Source organism: Oryctolagus cuniculus, chromosome 7, assembly GCF_964237555.1.
Source record: "Oryctolagus cuniculus chromosome 7, mOryCun1.1, whole genome shotgun sequence".
NCBI lineage: Eukaryota > Metazoa > Chordata > Mammalia > Lagomorpha > Leporidae > Oryctolagus > Oryctolagus cuniculus.
The window spans coordinates 8,265,730-8,281,516 of record NC_091438.1 but is presented as its reverse complement, the minus strand read 5'-3'; the positions used below and the strand labels follow the sequence as shown (position 1 = coordinate 8,281,516).

The window sequence follows — 15,787 nt, the reverse complement described above, 5'->3', positions numbered from 1 at the left end:
CTGATCTACTGTTTTTGAATATAATTTTTAAAATTTATATTAGGTGAACACATTTCATGTATTTCATCTGAGCTGCTTTTAGGTCACACGGTTTAGTTGTACCTGTTCTAAAACTTTGCTTAAGTGGCAAAGGAAGTATTTTTTTTCTGCTTAGCCGTTTTTTCTCAGCATGTTTTTTTTTAAAGATTTATTTATGTATTTGAAAGGCAGAGCTACAGAGAGGCAGGGACAGAGAGAGAGAAAGAGGTCTTCCATCTGGTGCTTCACCCCCTAGATGGCCATTATGGCCGGAGCTGCGCCAGGAGCCTGGAGCTTCTTCCGGGTCTCCCAGGTGGGTGCAGGTGTCCAAGGACTTGGGCCATCTTCCACTGCTTTCCCAGGCCATAGCAGAGAGCTGGATGGGAACTGGAGCAGCCGGGACTTGAACTGGCGCCCGTGTGGGATGCCGGCACTGCAGGTGCTAGCTGTAACTGCTATACTACATCGCCAGCACCAGCATGGTGGTTTTTCTTCTTTTAATTTTTATTTATTTTATTTGAGAGGTGGAGTTACAGACAGTGAGAGGGAGAGGCAGAGAGAAAGGTCTTCCATCCACTGGTTCACTCCCCAGATGGCCACAACAGCTGAAACTGCGCCCATCCGAAGCCAGGAGCCAGGAGCCAGGAGCTTCCTCTGGGTCTCCCACATGGGTACAGGGGCCCAAGCACTTCAGCCATCTTTCACTGCTTTCCCAGGCCGTAGCAGAGAGCTGGATCTGAAGAGGAGTAGCCGGGACTAGAACCGGCGCCTGTATGGGATGCTGGCACTGCAGGCAGAGGATTAACCTACTGCGCCACGGCGCTGGCCCCCAGCGTGGTGTTTTTGAGATTCATTCTGTTCGCAGTTGTGCAGAGTTAGGTTCAGAATTTATCCTCAGTAGGGGACGGGCCTGAGTGCTGTTTCTGCCTTTGACTGATACGAGTGATGATGCTGTGGACATCCATGTGCAAGGTTTCTTAGTGAGCTTGTGTTCCATTTTTTCTCTTGGGTATGTGCCTAGGAGTGGATTTGCTGTTACGTAACAAGTCTGTGTTCAGCTTTCAGAGGTACTGATTGTGGGGAGCAACTCAGACTAGACTAAGTTACTCGAATTAAGACTTACTCTATGCATCTGCTCTCCCACAATATGGCGCTGAGAAGGGAGAAACAGCTTCTACACAGCTGCCTCCAGTTCAACCAATAAACTGTAGGACCTACTCCTGATTGGAGGAGAGCAGCGTACTCGGCGTGTGGGCAGCCGAGTTGGGATTGGTGGAAGAGGACTATAAAGGAGGAGAGAGACAACATGCACCAGGAACATCTAAGGGGAACATCTATCTGAAGGAACACCTGTGCAGCCCCCGAGAGAGCCGGCCGGCGGTGTGCCGCTCCCCTGCGGAAGTGGGGAAAGTGGCCAGGGGGAACCGCCCTTCCACGGAGGTGGAAGGGACAGTAGCCAACCCGGGAAGAACCAGCAGCAAACCCGGGGAGGGCCGAGCAGACAAAAGAACAGCGCAGGGTCCTGTGTCGTTCCTCTGCGAAGAGGGGGAGCGACACTGATACAATAATTCTTTTCTTTTTTATTGTGTAGTATGCATGAGGGTACTTCACAAACTTCATGAGAAAATGACTCATCAGATAAGTTGATTTTGACGCAAAAATTTTTGAAATCCAAGCATTTTTTATAATATGCATTTTTCCATGAACTTTGGAACATGAATGAATATGCAACAGTTTGTCCATTCTGCTATTGATGGAACCTAGCTATTTTACTTTTTTCTGTCATTAGTAAAGCAGTTACAACTGTTCTTTTTTTTTAAAAAAAATTCATTTGAAAGGCGGGGGGAGGGTTGGTGGAGAGATCTTGCATCTACTGAACTCATTCTGGGTCTCCCATGGGTGGCAGGCACCCAGGACTTGTCTGCTCTTCTGCTGTGTCCTGGGGTCTGCATTAGTGGGAAGCTGAATCCAACAGGAGGACGCGGGATCCACACCAGGCTCCTAATATGGGACACAGGCCCCGCAGGCGGAATCCTAATTGCTGTGCCAACTGCCTGCTCTGGTTCTGACTGTTCTTGTGCAGGTTTGAACACGCAGATCACTACAGTCCGTGTGTGGATTGTCTCCACTGAGACTCGTAGGGAGACTTCACTCCTCCGTGCAAACGGTGTCAGGAAGTGAGAACTTACAAGAGGGAATCAGGTCTTCGGGGCACTATTTTTGTGAAGGGATTAATGATGGACTGAGGTGGTTCTTTTTTCTTTTAAAAGATTTGTATGAGGGCCGGTGCTGTGGTGTAGTGGGTAAAGCTGCTGCCTGCGGCACCAGCATCCCACATGGGTGCCGGTTCGAGTCCCGGCTGCTCCACTCCCGATCCAGCTCTCTGCTATGACCTGGGAAAGCAGTGGAAGATGGCCCAAGTCCTTGGGCCCCTGTACCTTCATGGAAGACCCCCCCCTCTGTAACTCTGACTTTCAAATAAATAAATTAATTTAAAAAAAAGATTCATATGAAAGGCAGAGTTACATAGAGAAGGGCACAATGGCTGAGGCTGGGCCAGGTGCCAGGGACTCCATCCCTGTCTCTCATATGGGTGGCAGGGGTCCCGCACTTGGGCCATCTTCTGCTGCCTTCTTAGGTGCGTTAGCAGGCAGCTGGCCTGAAAGCCAACTAGCCCTCTATATGGAACGCTAGCGTGAGGGATGACAGCTTAACCCACTGCACCACAGTGCCAGCCCCCTTCTTGCTCATTTTCAAATTTGTTTTGGTTAGACCAGTTCCTGGCATTTCTATATGAATTTTATAATCTGGCTATTTATTAAAAGTAAAACATAAAACTTTTAAAGCCTGCTGGTATTCTCATTGGTACTGCATTGCAGCAGTAGATCAATTTTGTTTGTTATACTTTAATTTTTTGAAGATGGATTTATTTATTTGAAAGGCAAAGTTACAGAGAGAGAATGGGAGTCACAGAGAGAAAGATCTTCCATCCACTGGTTCACTCCCCAGATGTCTGCCGTGGCCAAAGGCTGGGCCAGGCAAGAGCCAGGAGCTTTATCCGGGTGAGTGCAAGAGCCTAAGCACTTGGGCCATCTTCTGCTGCTTTCTTAGGCACACCAGCAGGGAGCTGGATTGGAAGTGCAACATCCGGGACTTGAACCAGTACCCATATGGGATGCTGGCATTGCAGGCGGTGGCCTAACCCGCCGCACCACAGCACCGGCATTTTAATTAGTTAACTTTTAAAACAACGCCCTCCACGTGGGGTCGGTCTCGCAGCTAGCAAGCAGGCAGTCCAGGCTGGGTTCCTAAAACCGTTTGCCACATCCTCAGGGTTCCGCTGAAGCAATGTCAAGATTGCTCCTGTAGTAGAGTGGGCCTGCAGCCCATGAAGCAAGCTCACTGAAGACATCGGGGTGGCCGGCGCCGCGGCTCACTAGGCTAATCCTCTGCCTAGCGGCGCCGCCGGCACACCGGGTTCTAGTCCCAGTCGGGGCGCCGGATTCTGTCCCGGTTGCCCCTCTTCCAGGCCAGCTCTCTGCTGTGGCCAGGGAGTGCAGTGGAGGATGGCCCAAGTGCTTGTGTCCTGCACCTGCATGGGAGACCAGGAGAAGCACCTGGCTCCTGCCATCGGATCAGCGCGGTGCGCCAGCCGCAGCGCGCCAGCCGTGGCGGTCATTGGAGGGTGAACCAACGGCAAAGGAAGACCTTTCTCTCTGTCTCTCTCTCACTATCCACTCTGCCTGTCAAAAAAAAAAAAAAAAAAAAAAAAAAAAAGACATCGGGGTAATCCTGTCGGGTTGGTACATGATTATGTCATGTTGTTTCCTTGCCACTTGCCCTCAGAACTTTAGCCAGGTCTTGGCCAATCCTACCCTGTTTCAGCAGTGGGAAGACAGCGCTTTGGTCTGGAGGTATCAGCTGGAGCTGATTTGTCGGGGCTGGCACAGAGGAAGCAAGACGATTGCAAAGGGGATGTCCAAACCCAGGGGCACGGGGTGTGTGTCTTGGTCAGCCTTGGGGCTCTGGGGCTCTGGTAGTTGTCTGAATAAAGGAACACATCGGCCATCAGCACTCAACAAGACCCTAACCTCAACCAGCCAAAGGAGGAGAGGGGACTGGTGGCCTTGGAGGACTGGATCCAGGGTTGGGGAAGCCAGCCCTGGCCTGAGGGCCTGAGACACCGCGGGGCCATCTCTCTCTCTCTCTCTCTCTCTCTCTCTCTCTCTCTCTCTCTCTCTTCTACTTTTTGCTTTATGCTCTCAGCCTGGCTGCTTCCAGAGGCCGTCTCTCATCTTTCAGGTCAGAGAGAAAATGCAGGGCCTCTCTCCCAACCCCAGCTAGAAGAAACACAGGGAGGGGGGAACTCCGATTGGCCAGGCCCCGGTTGGTCGTGTGTGTCCACCCCTAGCTCATCTGGAGATGAGGTGTGGTGACTGGCTCCTCCCGGGCAGTCTGTGCACTCCTGTGGGAGCTGGGTCAGCGCTGGAGTTGGCAGCCCCAGCCAGAGCTGCACGTTTGGGATACGGAAGGAGCAGAATCTGCGAATTAGAGATGCGTCACTGTACAGTGTACTACGGTAATGAGGGTGCCCCTCGGAGACTCTGAGGACGAGAGCTGGGTCAGGGAGGGACCCGGAGCGCTCCGCTGCACTGGCGCTTACCCCAGCTCCTATCTGAAGTAGGTTTCCAGGACATGGACGCTGCGCTAGGCTGTCAGGGCCAGGCGTCTTCCGGGGCTGTCCCCTCTGAGCCTCTCCCAGAGCCCTTCCTGCCCTGTCTAAACCCCCAGGGTCTTTTCACCCACTTAGAAAATCCACCTGCATGCCAGCGGCCTGCCTCTCTGCCCCGTCTCCCTCCCCGCTGGGCCAGCTTAAGACTATCACTGGATGGGGCTGGCGCTGTGGCGTAGCAGGTAAACCCGCCACCTGCAATACCGGTATCCCATATGGACGCCAGTTCGAGTCCCGGCTTTTCCACTTCCTATCCAGCTCTTTGCTATGGTCTAGGAAAGCAGTAGAAGATGGTCCAAGTCCTTGGGCCCCTGCACCCACATGGGAGACCTGGAGGAGGCTCCTGGCTCCTGGCTCCTGGCTTTGGATCAGCCCAGCCTTGGCCTTTACAGCCAACTGGGGAGTGAACCAGAGGACAGAAGACCTCTCTCTCTCTCTCTCTCTCTCTCTGCCACTCATTCTCTCTCTGTGTAACTCCTTCAAATAAATAAATAATCTTAAAAAAAAAAAAAAAGACTATCATTGGCCCCACGCAGCATCCATTCACAGCCTTTCCCTCGTGTTACCGCGACCGACTGTATCCAATCGGGCCATTGAAGAGTTAAAAATTGTATATGTGTGGGTGTCAAAAGTTAAGCTTAAGCTTACAGGTTTAAACCTTCCTGGTACAGCTGTGAAAATAAGACAGAGTAAAGTAGCACCTTGACAGTAGGGACTCCATTTTGGAGCACTTGAGACTGCATTCTGGGAAAGCAACCCCCCCCCCCCCCCGTGAGACTCTGGTCTGAAACTATGATCTCAAATAGTCGGACAATAGCAGTGCACTACATCACCCTTGGCAACGCACAAAACCCCCCTAGCATGATTGCTCAAGCTTAAAAGTAGAAAGGTTGCACCTGGGTTACCTGGGCTAATAATGAAGATGTGATTTGTCTATGTCTTAAAATCATAATTGCTGATTGTAAGATTTTAGCAACCGCTTAGCAACCGTGTATTCTCTCCCCCCTCCCGATTTTGCGGTTTTTGCCTTTATAAACCCTATGCTGTAGTTCCTCACGGCTCCTCTGTCCTTGTCAGAGGGCCCCAACATGTTGGATCAATAAATTTAACCCTTTGCTGGTTGCATGAGAGAAAAAGTCTCTTGGAGTCGTTCCTCGGGCGGTGGGCTTTTTTTTTTAGACCCTAACACCATCACTTGGCAATACGTTGTTTCTCTGAATAAGAGCTTTGGATGCGAACGGGAGGCTCTTTCTTTGGAAATGAACTATGAATGACTCCTTTATACTTGGCTTTGAGCTCTGGGTAATTTCTGTGCAAACTGAAAAGTTACTACAGAATGAGAACGTCTAACCAACCAAGTGTGCTAGACTGGAATGCAATCTTTATGATGAATGAATCCGGAAGAATCTGTCGATGGGAGCCTGTGTATGCCATCTCCCCGGAAGTGTGCGAGTCCTGCTTTTGTGCACCGGTTCCCTCCCCCGCCCCAGCTGCAAAGTCTGCTGGGTGGAACAGCGCGGCTCCTGCCCCAGGCCTGGTGCTCCCCGGCCCCTCTGCCTGGCCACTCAGCCTGTGGCTCCTTAACAGGAGTCGGACTGGGCAGCTCGGAGCTGTCACCCCTCTTATCCCTGGCTCCCAGGACTTGTGACCTTGGCTACACAGATGTGTCGTCTCACGGTTCTGGCAGCCACAAGTCCAAAATCGAAGCGTCTCGGGGGTCGGTTCCTCTGAGGGCTGCCCCTGCGGATCTGTGCTAGGGCCCCTGCATAGCCGCAGGCGCTCTGAGCCGCTCTGGCCTCACCTTGACCTCTTACCTCTGTGGAGGTCACGCTGCCAGAGGAGGTCATAGTGTGCGGTCTCCAACACCTGTCGGAGAGACACTCTTCAACCTATAACCCATTCATTTGTTCCCTTGAGGACTTCAAAAGGGAATTAAAAGATTATTTGGATGCAAGAACTTTTTTGGAACTCATACATAGTTTATTTTTTTCAGACTATGCAACCTCCGTGAATTTTCGAGGTTCTCTCTTGGATCTCATCATTGAGGTCTGAGTTCAGGTGCTCTTTCCAGGGAGCTTGTCTGGACCAGCCTCCTCCTTAGGATCAGCTTCCTCCGGCAACATCATCATGGCAAGAAGCCTTCACGTTCGTGCCTGTGAACTTCTACTCTGCTCTCAAATATATTTCCCTGTCCCTGGCTTGCAATTTAAAAAAAAAAGAGATTTATTATTTGGGGGCCAGCTCCGTGGCTCACTGGTTAATCCTCCACCTGCGGCGCCAGCATCCCATATGGGCGCCGGTTCTAGTCCTGGCTACTCCTCTTCCAGTCCAGCTCTCTGCTGTGGCCCGGGAAAGCAGTAGAAGATGGCCCAAGTCCTTGGGCCCCTGCACCCATGTAGGAGACCCAGAGGAAGCTCCTGGCTCCTGGCTTCAGATCGGCGCAGCTCCAGCCATTGCGGCCATCTGGGGAGTGAACCAGTGGATGGGAGACCTTTCTCTCTGTCTCTCCCTCTCACTGTCTGTATCTCTACCTCTCAGATAAATAAAATCTTTTAAAAAAAGATTTATTATTTGAAATGAAGGGGGGGGGAGAGAGAGAGAGATCTCCCATCCGCTGTATCACTCCCCAAATGACCACAGCACCCAGGAGCCAGGAACTCGATCCAGATCACCCATGTGCGTGGCAGGAGCCCACGTGCTGAGGCTCCCATCTGCTGCCTCCTGGGCACATCAGCAGAGAGCTGGACCAGAAGCACAGAGTAGCGGGACCTGAGCGAGCACTCCAATATGAGATGCCGGCATCCCAGGCAGCAGCTCGGACCCGCTGTGCCACAACTCTTTCTAATTTAACTTTATTGCGGTCATATTTTAAAGTTTGTATGGTTTTAATGCCTTCCTAATTTCTTTCTTTCTTTCTTTCTTTCTTTCTTCTTCTTCTTTTTTTTTTTTTTACAAAGCTACTTTTAATACTTTGGGGTGTGCCCCACAGGAATAAAAAACACTGGGAAGAGGTAACCCTCTCACCCCCAGGAGTGGCCCAGGGGGAGAGAGGCTACCTGAGGGGAAGGAAGCACAAAAGGGACCCGCTGCAGACTCAGGGCAAAGGGAATGCCATCGGTGCTGGGACCTGTGAGCACTACAGGAGGAAACGCGAGCATGGTGGGACTGGCTCCAGGCAGACAGGCGAAGGGCAAGAGGGCTGGACACGAAGCCACAAAGCTACTTGGGTTCCTCCTTCTTCTCGTTTGCCTTTTTCTGCTTCTGCTGCATGATCTCCGAGTCCCTCTGCTTGCGGGCGGCAGCAGACAGCCCGTCATCTCGGCGCTTTCCCTTAACCGAGTCGCTCTGCTTTTTCATATTATTCTGGCGGGCGAGTTCACGCTGGTTACCGCGGGTCATGGCGACGGCAGCGGCTCCGGCCTGCCTCCGTTGCGTCCCCTCGTTCTCTCCCGCCTTCCTAATTTCTTGAGGGCTGCATCTGGCCTGTCTTGGTGAACACACCATACACACTTAAGATTTTACAGTGTCATATTCTATAATGGGTTAGACAAGGTGGTTGATAAAGTCATTCAACCCTTTTGTCTTTTATTGACTTTTTGTTTAGTTCTATTAATTGCTGAGAGAGAGAGATGGAGAGAGAGAGGAAGAGAGATACAGATTACAATTCTCTTATTGGGATTGTGAAATTGCCTGTTTTTCTTCTCCTTTTGACTTCTGCTACATGTAGTCAGAGGCTCTGTTATTTAGAACGTAGACATTTACCATTGGAATGGCTTCCTAAATAACTGATACTTTGATCATTACAAAAATGCCCCTTTTATCTATGGTAATCTTTTTATTTATTTATTTTTAAAGATTTATTTATTTACTTGAAAGTCAGAGTTACACAGAGAAGAGGCAGAGAGGCAGAGAGAGAGGTCTTCTGTCCTCTGGTTCATTCCCCAGTTGGCTGTAAAGGCCAAAGCTGTGCCGATCCAAAGCCAGGAGCCAGGAGCCTCATCCAGGTCTCCCATGTGGGTGCAGGGGCCCAAGGACTTGGGCCATCTTCTGCTGCCTTCCCAGGCCAGAGCAGAGAGCTGGTTCGGAAGTGGAACAGCTGGAACTTGAACCCGTATGGGATGCCAGCACTGTAGGCGGTGGCTTTACCTGTTATGCCACAGTGCCGGCCCCATATTTTTATTTATTTTTGTAAAGATTTATTTATTTATTTGAAAGGGTTACAGAGAAGAATCAAAGACACACACACACACAGAGAGAGAGAGAGAGAGAGAATCTTTGATCTTCTGGTTCACTCCCCAAATGGCCACACAGCCAGGGTTTGGCCAGGCTGACGACATGAACCCAGGAGCTTCATCCAGGTCTCCCATGTGGGTGCAGGGGCCCAAGGACTTGGGCCATCTTCCGCTGATTTCCCAGGAACATCAGCAGGGAGCTGGATCGGAAGTGGAGCAGCCAGGACTTGCACTGGTGCCCATATGGGACGCCAGCACTGCAGATGGTGGCTTAACCCGCTGTGCCACAGTGCTGGCCCCCCAAATCTGTTAATCAAATAGTCATAAGTATTTTAAAGAAAATTAGGAAAATAGTCTTTCCTATTACCTAGCTCATGGTCATTGCCAGTGCCACGCATTCCTAAAGGTCTGACTGTCACTCGCACTGGGTATTTTCCTTTAGCGGGAACTTTTTCATTTCTTACAGACGCTGTGCTGATAATGAGTCTTCTTAATTTTATTCACCGAAAACGTCCTTATTCGCCTCATTCTGGGAGGCTGTTTTCAGTAGCTGCAGAGAGGGCGTTTTCTTCCTTTGGCCCTGTAAAGATGTTTTCCTGAGGAATGGAGGAGTTAGCAGCCGCTGGTGCCATCTCCCCCTGCGTTAACATGTCCTTCGTCTCTGACTGCTCTCTCCGCGTTTGCTCTCTAGCAGTGCGGCTGTGACCACCTGCACCTGCGTCTCTTCACACCCATCCCGCCTCAGGCTCACAGATTTCTAAAATACAGACCCTTCTGTCTTTGACCATATCTGGGAGCGGTTCCGCTGTCCCTGTTGCCATCTGTCTCTCATTGTCTACTTGAAGGTTGTGGTAACAGTGACACACATGGGGCTTTGTAGCCTTCTTACGTAACTGTGTAGCCTTCTGTGTCCTGGAAAATGCGGCACAGCTTGCTCTGCAGGCACGGGGGTGAGCTCTAATCGGCAGTACTTGCCATTCCCCGGGGGTTGGCTCTCCCATGGCGGCTGAGCCCGTGCGCCCGACGCGACATCACCGAAGGCAGCGTGAGGAGGGAGGCGCTCCATGGCCTCGCAAGCCAGTGTTGATTTGGCTGCAGCATGTCCCAAATTATGGGATATCCCCACACAGTGACTCTTGTGTGGGAACGCCCACATAGTAAATGTTTTATAAACACTTGCTTGTGTCTTTTACATTTTTTTCTTTTAAAAATATTTATTTATTGTCATCTACTTGCTAGGCAGAGAGAGAGAGAGAGAGAAAGAGAAATCTTCCAGCACCATTTCATTCCCCCAATGAACACAACAGCCAGGGCGGGACCAGCCTGAAGCCAGGAACCTGGAAAGTGATCTGGATTTCATATGTGGGGGGCAGGGACCCAAGGACTTGAACCTTCACCTACTGCCTCCCAGGGTGCACATCGGCAGGAAGCCAGAATCAGGAGCAGAGCCGGGATTCAAACCCAGGCCCTCCAATATGGAAGCAGACATCCCGACCAGCATCCTAACCACTGTGCCCATTGCCCGTCCCTCTCCCTCCTTGTGTCCTGGGCCCAGCTTCTGTGTCTCTCTTCCACAGTATGCACGTTTCTGTGAGACCCGAGGAATTCTATCCCACTTTCCTGCTCCTGGTCGTTTTCTTTCTTTCTTTTTTTTTTTTTTTAAGAGTTTATTTATTTGAGAGGTAGAGTTACAGACAGAGAGAGTGAGAAACAGTGAGAGAGGTCTTGGCGTTCGCTGGTTCACTCCCCAAATGGCCTCAGTGGCCAGAGATGCACCGATTCAAAGCCAGGAGCCAGGTGCTTCTCCTGGTCTGCCAAGCAGGTGCAGGGCCCAAGCACTTGGGCCATCCTCCACTGCGCTCCCGGGCCACAGCAGAGAGCTGGATCGGAAGAGGAGCAGCCCGACACTGCAGACAGAGGTTTAGTCTACTGCAGCACAGCACCAGCCCCTCTGTTGTTTCCTGCTTCTAATTTTGGGGGAAAAAAACAGGCTGGCTTCGTGGTACTGGGGGTCTGAGATGAGGAGGAGGAGAAGGTGGCATTTAATCCTGCCGGTATCTCCAGGTCCTTCTGTCTGCAGTGACCAGGAGAGCTGAATCTGCGTGGCTTCTGTGGGGCACACGTGCTTCGTCCAGACCTCTGGCTGGCCAGGGCTGCCCGAGAGAGCACTGGTCCAGCCACACCAAGAGGCTCTCGGCTGTCTGCAAATGCAGACCATGGCCCCGGTGCGTAAATGCCAGCCCCTCTCCTTTCCTGGAAAGCGGGCAGACTGGCTGGACCTGGGCAGGGAGAGTCACATGGGAGAAGCAAGCAGGAGCTTGGAGCCAGACAGGCCTGGTTGGACTCCCAGGTGCTCAGCTGTCCTGCGTCTGACCTTGGACAGCGCGTTGAGCTCTCTGGTGCCTGCTGCCCCTCCGTGGTGACAGTGAGCCTGTGTATCAAACTGTTATAGAGTGGCCCTTCCCAAAACCACCTACTCGTAAGGAACCAGCCTTGTGGGTGGCTCAGCAGGTTAACTGACCACTGTGATACCAGGATCCCATAGGTGCGCCAGTTCCAGTCCTGGCGTCTCCGCTCCTGAAGCAGCTCCCTGCTAGTGCACCTGGGAAAGCAGCAGAAGATGGCCCAAGCGCTTGGGCCCCTGCCACCCACATGGGGGACCCAGATAGAGTTCCAGGCTTCTGCCTTCAGCCTGGCCTAACCTTGGCTGTTGTGGGCATCTGGAGAGTGACACGCTGGGAGGAAGATCTGTCTCTAAATCTTTTTTTTTTTTTTTTGACAGGCAGAGTGGACAGTGAGAGAGAGAGATCTTCCTTTGCCATTGGTTCACCCTCCAATGGCCGCCAGGGCCGGCGCACCGCGCTGATCTGATGGCAGGAGTCAGGTGCTTATCCTGGTCTGCCATGGGGTGCAGGGCCCAAGGATTTGGGCCATCCTCCACTGTACTCCCTGGCCACAGCAGAGAGCTGGCCTGGAAGAGGGGCAACCGGAACAGACTCCGGCTCCCCGACCGGGACTAGAACCCGGTGTGCTGGCGCCGCAATGTGGAGGATTAGCCTAGTGAGCCGCGGCGCCAGCCCATCTCTCTAAATCTTAAAGACAAAAATACCAGCTATGCATCAGAGCCCTACACCACAGAGAGCTTTGGCCTTGCACTCCCGTTGGGGGACTTCCTGTCACTGGCACGTAGACATTCAACAACTGCAGGCAGAATCGGCCTCCCCCCTCCCCAGCCTTCACGGGTGACACAGATGACGGCTACAAGCACTGTGGCTGCAGGCGTTCCCGGACAGCAGGTCCTATACAGATTTCTGTGACCTCTGCTCCAGGGGTCAGGAAACCAGGCTCACGCAGGGGGTTTCTCGGGCAACTTGGGGTCTGGGCAGAGGTGGGTGTCGTTGCCTGCGCTTGGCAGGGAGAGATCTCAGGACGCAGCGGCCACTGCAGCTGGGCGGGTGCCTCCCGGGCGCCTGCAGCTTCCCTGGCCGGGTGTTATGTGGCTGACTCTGTCCACAAAGCATCATGACTCCCACTCGGGCAGTGCGCCACAGTCCCGAGAAGTGCATGGGGTAAGCAGGGTTGGAACACGGAAACTGAAGACGCGCCAGGTGATACGTGTAGTGAGTAACCACACTCCAGAGCCCGCCCTGAATCCAGAGACCGCTCATAGTCCCAGCTCCAGGGGACTGGAAACAGTGGAGTGGGTGTTTGGCCTAGTGGTTAAGGGACCTGAATTCCATAACGAGTACCTGGGTTCGAATCCAGCTCCAGCTCTGTACTCCGCCTTCGTGCTAATGCAAACCCTGGGAGGCAGTGCCAAGACCTACAGCCCCAAGGACCGAGTTCTTCCAACAGCCTGAATGAGCAAGCACACAGGGGCTTGCCTGGATGGGAAACCAGCCCTGCTAACACCCGGAGCTCAGCCCACTGAGCCCCCTGCCGGCCTTGGGACCTGCACACCTGTGAGATCAATTTCAAGCCGGACACAGCAGAAATGAACCCACACAGTGCAGAAGGAAAGGGGCTTGGAGAGGGAGGGCCCGTCAGGTGTGGCCCAGAGGCTGGGCACCGAGGGGGCGGGGGTACCAGTGACAGAGCAGCAGCACTGTCAGAAGTGGGATTGGAGCAGAGGGAGGGATAAGCGGAAGTGGAAGCCGCGGGTTCCTTGGGAAGAGAAAGGAGCAAGACTGCCCCTGGGGAAGGGAGAAAATTCATCCAAGAGGTTGTGTGTGTTTTTTATTTTTTGAAGATGATTGATTTAAAAGGCAGAGTGATGGGGGGTGGGCAGGAGGAGAGAAGGAATCTTCCCTCTGCTGGGTCAGGTGTTGTGCGAAGCATTTGGAGAAGAGGGAATCAGACCCAGACACTGCGATGGGGAAGCCGGTGTCTTCGCCACTGGGCTACATGTCTGCTTCCTACCCCTCCTTCCCTTTCCTAACCTCAGCTGTATTGGCTAAGTTCCTTTGGCCACATGGGTATGCAGTGGGCAGAACCACAGAGGAGGGTGTGGCCAGTCTCCTCCTGCGACCCCTGGAATGCGGAGCCCCGCGGCGACAGCCCACAGCCCATCGAGTTCTGTGTCTTGAAAACACCACCCTCAAACCATTTCTATTTCCAGCCCCAAATTCACCCTGGAGTTCAAGATTCATATAAAAGGGGACATCAAAAACTGTGTTGGAAAATGGAATTAAAAACGTTCATTTTGACACAAAAATGTTTGGAAACCACACAGTGTTTTATCTTCTAATATGCATTTCCACGAACTTTTGAAGAGCCCTGGTGTGCAGCATTTTCCCGTAACGCCCCCGGCACTTCACGTGGCCACACGGAAGCCTGGGCTTCTGGCTCACAGGCACGGCCCCTCCCTTGCCTGGGCCAGTTCGGTGAAGGCATCCCACCAGCCGGTTGCTCAGGGCCCAGACCGGGGTCCCAGGCTTGGAAGGGATCGTCCCCCACTTCCTCTGGGGTGAGAGTGCCACCCAAGTGGGCCCAAACAGTGGCCACGAGGCAGCTTTTGGGGAAAGGTGTAGGCAGGGCTGGACGACGCAGGCCCAGTGCCCGCTGGCCCCGCAGGAGGGGCCTTGGAGCAGGGTGCGGGCTGCGCTCCCCACGCGCTCCCGCGTTCACACCCGGCCTCCTGCGTCACTGTGACGCCTCAGGTGTGAGGCAGGAGGGGGAGAACCCACAGCCTGGCAGGTGGCTGGGCTGCGCAGTGACTGCGTGTCGCAAACATTTAGCCAGACGGTGTGTGGCCTCCGTGGGGCTTTCCCCGGGCCCCACGGACGCTCGGGTGGGTCTGAGAAGCAGGGCAGGGCGTGAGCCCCGGGCAGCCTGGCTCGGGGTTCCCTTCCCACCCTGAAACTGGCTCACCTCGTGTTCTGAGTCATGGGCTTTCCCAGAGGTCCAGTCCCGCCCCGGCACCCCCAACACACACACACACACACACACACACTCAGCAGGCTGCACGTTGGGCGACAGGTCCTGTTCTCCAAAAGCTCTTCTCTAGGTACGGTGTTTGCCACTGCCTCCAGCAAGCCCTGGTGCCGTGTTACCGGAGGCCCTGCCGCACTGGCGTCCCCAGGCTGGCCCGGAGCACCCCGCATAGCAGTTCAAGGCCAGAACCCGGGCCGCGCATCCCAGCCCAGCCAGGTCAGTGCTGTGGCCTTGGGCGAGTGACAGAGAAGCTCAGCCGATTTTGGGTTCCCCCGCACGCTGGGGAGCCTCTGTGTCATGGTATGCTCCGTGTCCGTTTGCGGGCTGTGCCCAGGAGTCTAGGAAGCTGCCCGAGGCAGAAGATCCCCAAGCACAGAGCTGGAAGGAAGCGGTACCAAAATAAGAAGCAACAGAGACCCCCGTGCCCCCCCCCAATAATGCTAAGTCCTGGGTTGCGGGCACAGCTGAGCTGGAAGGGAGGGGTGGGCAGACTGGGCAGAAGTGCCCACAGTGGGGTCCTTGTGGCTGGCAGGAGCCTGGCGAGCCTCACCGCCCCGTTCAGAGCTCTCTGCTTCCCCTTGAAATCCTTCTGCCTGGGGCCTGTGCCAGTGCGCTGGCCCCTCCTGCACTAACACCACCACACCCTGAGACACACACACACACACACACACACACATGCAGATTTCTCGGGGTAGGTTTTTTAAAGGTCTAAATATAGACCTTGCCTTGCCGAGAGTTTATGTCCCATATTGAGACATGAAGGCTGCCTTCCCCCTCATTTCGAAAGCCAGCTTGAGTGTGGCCACGTCAGCACAGGTGGGGCTGCAGAGGAAGGCACGAGGGATTCCTACAGAGCCAGATGTCAAAGCTGGCCTCTGGGCTCGGTCCTGGCTGGGCGGATCCTGGGGTCTGAGTTCACGCGGTGGGACTGAGCCCTTGCGGACAAAACCCTGGGCACAGAGGCTCTCTGAGGGGCTGGTCAAGGTGCCGGCTCCAGGGCCGGCGCTGGGGCATAGCAGTTAAAGCCACTGCCTGCATTGCCGGCTTCCCATATGGGCACAGGTTCAAGTCCCCGCTGCTCCACTTCTGATCCAGCTCCCCGCTAATGCACCTGGGAAAGCAGCAGAAGATGGCTCAAGTACTTGGGCCGCTGCACCCACATGGGAGAGCTGGAAGAAGCCCCCGGCTCCTGGCTTTGGCCTGGCCCAGCTCTGGCCCTTGTGGCCACTTGGGGAGTGAGTGAATCAGCAGATGGACTCTCTCTCTCTCTCTCTCTCTCTCTCTCTCTCTCTCTGACAGCCACTCTCTCTGCTCTAATACCTGGAAGTCGGCTTCAGAGGCCTGTTCTCAGCAGAACAGAACAGCTTCAGGA

General features: G+C 53.6%; 1 protein-coding gene across 1 annotated transcript; it reads right to left on the bottom strand.

The window, feature by feature from the left end:
- Positions 1-7,650: 7,650 nt before the first annotated feature.
- On the bottom strand, positions 7,651-8,208 carry LOC100349925 (small EDRK-rich factor 2). Its single transcript, XM_002715010.5, has one exon. It carries the CDS (start codon positions 8,147-8,149, stop codon positions 7,970-7,972), a length of 180 nt encoding a protein of 59 aa, XP_002715056.1. The 5' UTR covers positions 8,150-8,208; the 3' UTR covers positions 7,651-7,969.
- Positions 8,209-15,787: the final 7,579 nt, after the last annotated feature.

What these genes read in the sequence shown, in the direction of transcription:
- LOC100349925 (XM_002715010.5), bottom strand. Translation starts at nt 8,149, where the DNA reads ATGACCCGCGGTAACCAGCGTGAACTCGCCCGCCAGAATAATATGAAA.